At 40.3% G+C, this 6769-nt stretch overlaps 1 protein-coding gene across 1 annotated transcript; it reads left to right on the forward strand.

Moving 5' to 3' along the window:
* Window positions 1-341: 341 nt before the first annotated feature.
* On the forward strand, window positions 342-5419 carry LOC112457123 (plexin domain-containing protein 2; the record flags this gene model as incomplete). Its single annotated transcript, XM_025020015.1, has 7 exons — window positions 342-841; window positions 973-1311; window positions 1611-1803; window positions 2340-2549; window positions 2997-3395; window positions 3746-3882; window positions 4263-5419. Coding segments are annotated over 7 exons (1847 nt in total), but the record flags the coding sequence as incomplete, so codon positions are not given.
* Window positions 5420-6769: the final 1350 nt, after the last annotated feature.

Here is a 6769-nt window from a genome sequence, read left to right on the forward strand (position 1 = left end):
TATTCACAGCATTCAGAATAAGTGGATTATAAGCTTGCGTTATTAGTTAAGAAAGATTAATGCATAAATAATAAATCACTTCAATCCATTAAAGATCGATTCTCTAAAGTAGACCGGAATTTATTCTTCGTCTAAATAATTCTGGAGATTATTTAAAATTTGTTCCGCAAATTTTATATTAAATTTCTTAATGTTATTTTATTATTTTAATCTTTCTTGGAAAGATGAGGAAAGATTAAAATATAATAATATGCATTTAGATATTAGAAAATATTTCTTTTCAATATTCTTCTCAAGATTTTGACGGCATAATATAGAAAACGCTTTCACCTGTATTGCAGATCACTCTTACTACAGTTACGCCGGGTGGAACGCCAAGTCATCGTTCGATCACCAGTCTTTACATATCAGACTAATCGACGAGAATGTAGGGAGGGTGCGCCGTGCAACGCCTGACAAATCGGTGGTGACAACTGAGCAGAAAGAAGACCCACTTAAGGATCAATCATCGGCGCAGCCGCAACCGCAGCAGCAGCAACCACAGCAACAGCAGCAGCAGCAACAACAACAACCGCAGCAGCAACCACCGCAGCAATCGCAGCAACTGCCATCGCAACAGCAGCAGCCGCAGCTACAGCAACCGCAACAACAGCAACAAGCTTCGCCAACACAACCAGCGACGTCAAACACGACCAACGCATCCCCCGACGTAACATATTCCACGGCTTATTCGACCGGCGAAGCCACTTCCACCACTGTACGGCCATCTGATTCTATTTCCAGTCTCAAGCCGGATTTTAAAAAGAAGGCGTCGCAGGCAGCAAATCCTGCAACCGACGCGGTAGGTATTAGTGGTGGATTTATCGAGTTGTTTTTACGTCCAGAGATTCGTACGTATAAAGCGAAACTTCTCTCCCCTTGTCAATTGTACAGATATACGTGACTGTTTAACAATTCTGCATCCGTTCGCAGGCGACACTACACGCATGGGCAAATCGCACCCTGTCGATTCGCAATATCACCGACGTCGGCGAGGTGGAGCAGCCGAAACCGTCGGCGGCAAAGGACACGGCAGACGATGCCATAAAATCCGACGACATCAGCGATATTTCCATTAGCAAATTCTCCGACGTGACTAACACTACGCTTACGCAGAACAACATCACCAAGACGGTTTACGACACGCATCAGTATTACAACAGCACTTTTATCGTCAACGACGGTATCTGCAAAAAGTACTGGGTCGACATGGACAAACACCCGGATCTTAGGGTCAATCATCTGCTTAGTCAGAGCCATCGACGTGCCGCGGTGAGACTCGCTTGTCATTATTTCGCATTATATAGCTACTGTCGTGAGAAAGTGAAAACGATATAGAAAATGGCGATTATTATATATGTAGCGTTTTTTCTATTTTTTATAATAATTAAAGAAAAAAGCGATTGGTATAAATACAGGTATGACGTATATACACGTTTGGAATATTCAATCTCTGTTGCACTGAAAGATTAATTAGAACTTACATGTAAGAGAAACGTAAGGATCGGTTAATCGTTAATTCCGCTAAGGATAAGTTTCAGAATTGAGCCGCGATTTCTACGCTGTTGCAGACCGTTAAGCTGAAGTTTGATTTCCCATTCTACGGCTATAACGTGCGCAATATCACTATCGCCACCGGCGGTTTTCTCTACACCGGCGACTACGTGCACAGTTGGCTGGCCGCCACCCAGTACATTGCACCGCTCATGGCGAATTTCGATACCCGCCTGTCGAACGAAAGCTACGTCAAGTACGCTGACAATGGTGAGTCATCGGAATCTCGAACGGACGGTATTTTCGTGCCATCTGAAGGACGTTCGTTCTTACATTTTCTTCCGAAGTCAATCATTGCCATCGGAGGCCCATTACGGCCGAGTCATTTAAGAAATCCTTCGCGTGTTTGCGTTTGCCGTGTGTGGCTAAATTTAAAATAATTTATGCCTTTAGAATTTAAAGAAATCTTATTACGATAAGCGAGTTGTCCTAAAATTCCGCATGCTTTTTTGAAAACATTCGACAGGCTTTTCGAATTCTTTTCGAATAAGCTAATTTTCTCTAAATCCTTTCTCCTCGCCGAACTAATCGCGTCGCAAAGCGATCGCGTCAGTAGTCAATCAGCAGCCTCCAGGGGAGACGGAGGGTGAGAGAGGAAGAATAAATCGGCGCGACGATTTGCCGATCGTAATTACACGCCTCGTCAAGCAACCGGTGGCAAAGAAACACGGCGCGGCGCAAAACGTAGTCGTGCCCTGATCTCGCGGCGCGAGATTGTTATATTCCCTTTTTGATTTGTGCGACAGGTACGGCGTTTACGGTCGAATGGGAGAACGTGGTGCTGCAGGACAGGCCGAAAGCCGGCGCGTTCACTTTCCAGGTGACCTTGCATCAGAACGGAGACATCGTGTTCGTCTATTCGGTGATACCGCTCCTGGTCGAGAAAATCGTGGACACGATGCATCCCGTCAAGGTCGGCCTCAGCGACGCCTATATCATGGACCGAACCGTGTTCTGTGAGTGTTCGCTCGCTTATTACTCAATTTGTCCATTACTCCGTTTGTCCATTGCGTAACTATCGCGGGATAATATCTGCGTCATCGCTATTGATCATCGGACGCAGAGAAACTACTATATACGCGAATAGGCGACGATGTTAACTGGACTCGGTCCCGACGTCCTAGAAGCGACCAGAAATTATCTGTGTGCACGCATACAAAGTAAAACAATTCCTACGACTTTCTACGATGACGAGCATAGGTCTACCACTTCCGTAATCAAAGTTACGAGACAAAAATTTACAAGATGTTATCTTTATCATTTGGTGTATTTAAATGTCGAATTTACACTAAAGTCCAGATATAAATTCTCAAAATTGCGATTTAAATAGACGTATCGCGAATTAATGTTCGAATACTTAAAGATACACCTCGAAAACTCAATTCGCTGATCTCGCTTCGCAGTCGTACGACGGAAAACCATTTACGAGTACCACCGTGTCAACTTCAACCGGCAGGACATAAAGAACTGCACGGTCATCTACCTGAAAGCATTGCCCACGTGCCTGAATTTCGACAACTGCCGGGACTGTTTGACAAAGGTGCCCGAGTTCGATTGCAAGTGGTGCCGGGAGTTGAACAAATGCAGCACCGGCACGTCCCGACAGAGGCAGGAGTGGCTGCTGAAGGGTTGCGACGTACGTAACATCAAGGAGATGGACAATTGTCCGGCGCAGATTACAACCTACAGGGGCGATCAGTATGACCACGATGGCCACGTGCATCCAGAGGAGTCGATCGCCACCAACGAGATGGGCGCGAAGCAAGAGCGATCGGGCAGCATATCTTCCTTGGAGAGCCCTCGTAAGTACTCTCATTTAACGTTTGTTGCGGCATCGAGTTATTAATTGAATTTGTGGCAAGACGCATAAGATTCTTACGAGCGTAAATTCGCACGCGATGTAAAACTTCAATTTTGTACAGAAAATGCGATTTGTTAATTTGTAGTCTTATGTTAGAACCGGTTGAAATTAGTCCGCGTAATTTCCACAACTTCTTAGTTCAACCTCGAAGCTCGTTTGATCGTTAATTGAAATACTCGAATTACGCGTATTTATTTGCTCTAATAATCTCTCTTTTCTCTTCAAGTCCAGGATAACGCGACTAGTAATTAATTTCGTCGCATTAAGCAATTTATTCTGTTTCTTTTTTAGCTTCGAACAAGGTGAATATGGGCGTTTCGGGAATAATCGGCATTCTCACCGTCGTCGCTTTAGTGGTGGGTCTCGCAGGTTGGGGAGTATACGCTTATCGCAACCCTCACAGCGCATCGGGACAGATGCTGATCAGGGTAAGACTAGTTCTCTTCAAATTATATCATTAAATTGTAGTAATAGTATATATAAACGAGTAATGGTAACTGTTTTTCTCTGTTTGTTGTTCTTTTCCATTATCACTGTTTGCATTGATATTATTGCTGATTAAAATATTTACTTGCTTCCTTTATTGTTATTTATTGAAAATTAAATCTTGATTGTTGATCTCTCTTGTTTTATTTATGTAAATTTATTAATTTTATTCTGTATAATCATTGGAATATCAATAATCGTTTTTCGCTTTAATTCGCTATTAAATATGGATTTTCCACTTATCGGCCTTATTGGTTTCTCAATACCGGATATATTGATTTTGCGTTTACTGATCTCATCTATCACGGAATTGACCTTTCAGTATCGTCCGAGCCAATGGAGCTGGCGAAGAGGCGAAGCTCGTTATACGGCCGCGACTATTCATATGTGATGAGGTGTCAACGGAGATCCAGTCACAGTCAATGCGAAACTGTTGAGTAAATTTCCTATTAATTGTAGCCGAGCGTGTCGGGTAAGTCTGCGGGAGTGCAACGCGTCGCAGAACGTCTACTCGCGATGACCCCGTTGCTCGTCAGGTTTGCGTCATGCTTTTCTCATGCGACGAATTCCAGGCGGAATGGATTAATTGACAAGCGACAAGCGAACATACCCTTTCAATTCTTCTAGATTTGACCATATGTCGAGAGTACATATTGCTATTTTAATAATTTGACTGTATACAAGAATATTATACGTGAGAGATTTTATCGTATATATGATGATATTTTAACGATATGAAAGAAGAAATTACGTATATGAGAATAATTAAGACTAGCTAAGAGAAAATTGATTCCGTTGGAAATTATGAAATTTCTATTAACTATTCACTTACGACGTGAATATAATGCGCTATCGATCGGTGCGACGTATATATACATAAATTCACTCTGACAAATGAAAAGATCGCTCCGCGTGATCGTACTAAACGGCGAAGATTTTCGAGATATTATGAACCGTTTGCGACAGCAGCGCGTTCAAAGCAACGATTAATATTGGTACAATTTTGCCGAGTTCATTTAGATGTTAAGAGTATACAGAATCATTAGTCTTATGCTTATTCGAATAGATGAAACGCGATGTTCGACACAAGATCTTTTTTCGCATACCAGTGGCGTCGAAAATTGTACTCGGCGAAATGACGTACACCGATATTAAATCGTGCTTTGAAACGCGATCGATGACACAAGCTGCGGAGGCAAAAGCCGGTGTCGTTCCGAGTTTTCTTTTGGAAAACGCGTTTACGGTTTCTCGCGATGTCGGAAGAGGATGATCGTAATATCGAGACACGGAGACGACGATCGGGAACGTCGAGCATTTATGTGATTCTTAGCAGCACATGGTATACCTTGTTATTGTTTAAGAATTCGTTTTCTTTTTTTTCTTATCGTTAGGCAAATTGCAGTAATTGTTTTATATATACGTAATGTTCACAGCAAGAAGAGAGCAACGTTTTGGGAAAGTAACAAAAAAAAAAAAAAATTGACGAAAAATCGAAAGTTCCGATCTAACGTGAAGTTCGATGGGCTCGACTACAGTTCGGTGACGGTGGGCTCTTCGAGCAGTCGACAAAGAGAGAGAGAGGAAAACCTCTAAATTATTTATAATTCAACTTACATCGATCGAAAATGCGTGCTAGAATCATTTGCATTGTCGTCGCCACATTCCAAAGCGTGCACGTTTCTCGAAAGTGAACTGCGGAGCCACGTACGAACTGTAGTTTTATCGGCCCAATTTATCATCACACAAAACACCCATAAATATATATAATTATATAATTTATGTAGTTATAATTATATAATTACATATATTAATAATTCTATACATATATAAAATTATGTATAATTATTTAGATATATATGTATTAAAAATATATATATATTTAAATAATTATATACACGCTCTATATAATTATATAGTTATAACTATATGATTGTTTTTTTTATATACAAAAATATATTTTACGACCAAATTTTTCGAAGATCACACGAGCACTTTATAATACGCGTGAGACGTTAAGTGAGCTGGAAAAAAAAACGAGATAGCACGAGATATGAAGATTTTATAGCATCTACAATTTCATTAGTTTGTGAGTGTATATAGTAGTTTTATGAAAAAACAATATAATTTTTATCTATTTTTAAGTGTATAATTTTCACTGTCAAAGGGTGCCTTCTTCATGAAATTTTCAGGCGACATATCGTGTATAATAATAAATAGGCGACGAAGAGGCCTGAGGGGAAAAATCTCACTGTAAATCACGATTCTCAAAAGAGTGTTTCGGTCCTCTTTGCGAAGGCGAATTTTCTACGCAATCACGTAAAGATCCATTAATGCGTTATAATCTGTCAATAGATATTCGTAGCGATTGTGATTTCACCGCGCGACAAAGCCAACTGGAGGGGACTGGAATAAATTATAGTCGAACGGGCTTTTCTTACATTACTGTGTACGATGTAATTCATAGTTTGTGATAATAAATATTGTAATTATTATAATAAGTTCTGTGTGATTTCTTTTCATTCACGAGTCGCATAAAAAATTCCTAATACTAAAATAAAATTTTGTCCCACGACAAAAAAAATAAATTCTCTTTTGTGAAAATAATAGATTCGTGATATAATTATTTGCGGAAGCAGCATATAACATTTTACAAGACAATTTGCATCGGGAAATCGTATATGACGTACTTGCAGTCGATAAACACCTAGCGGTTTCATGTCTCGATTACCAGGTGACACTCGGTGTATCAAACGATATCTGTGATATCAATTTGTATAATAATTATATATATATATGTATTGTATATGTATAATGTAATATATATTACAT

This window comes from Temnothorax curvispinosus, unplaced genomic scaffold (assembly GCF_003070985.1).
Source record: "Temnothorax curvispinosus isolate PA1 unplaced genomic scaffold, ASM307098v1 QBEX01007518.1, whole genome shotgun sequence".
In the NCBI taxonomy this organism is placed as follows: domain Eukaryota; kingdom Metazoa; phylum Arthropoda; class Insecta; order Hymenoptera; family Formicidae; genus Temnothorax; species Temnothorax curvispinosus.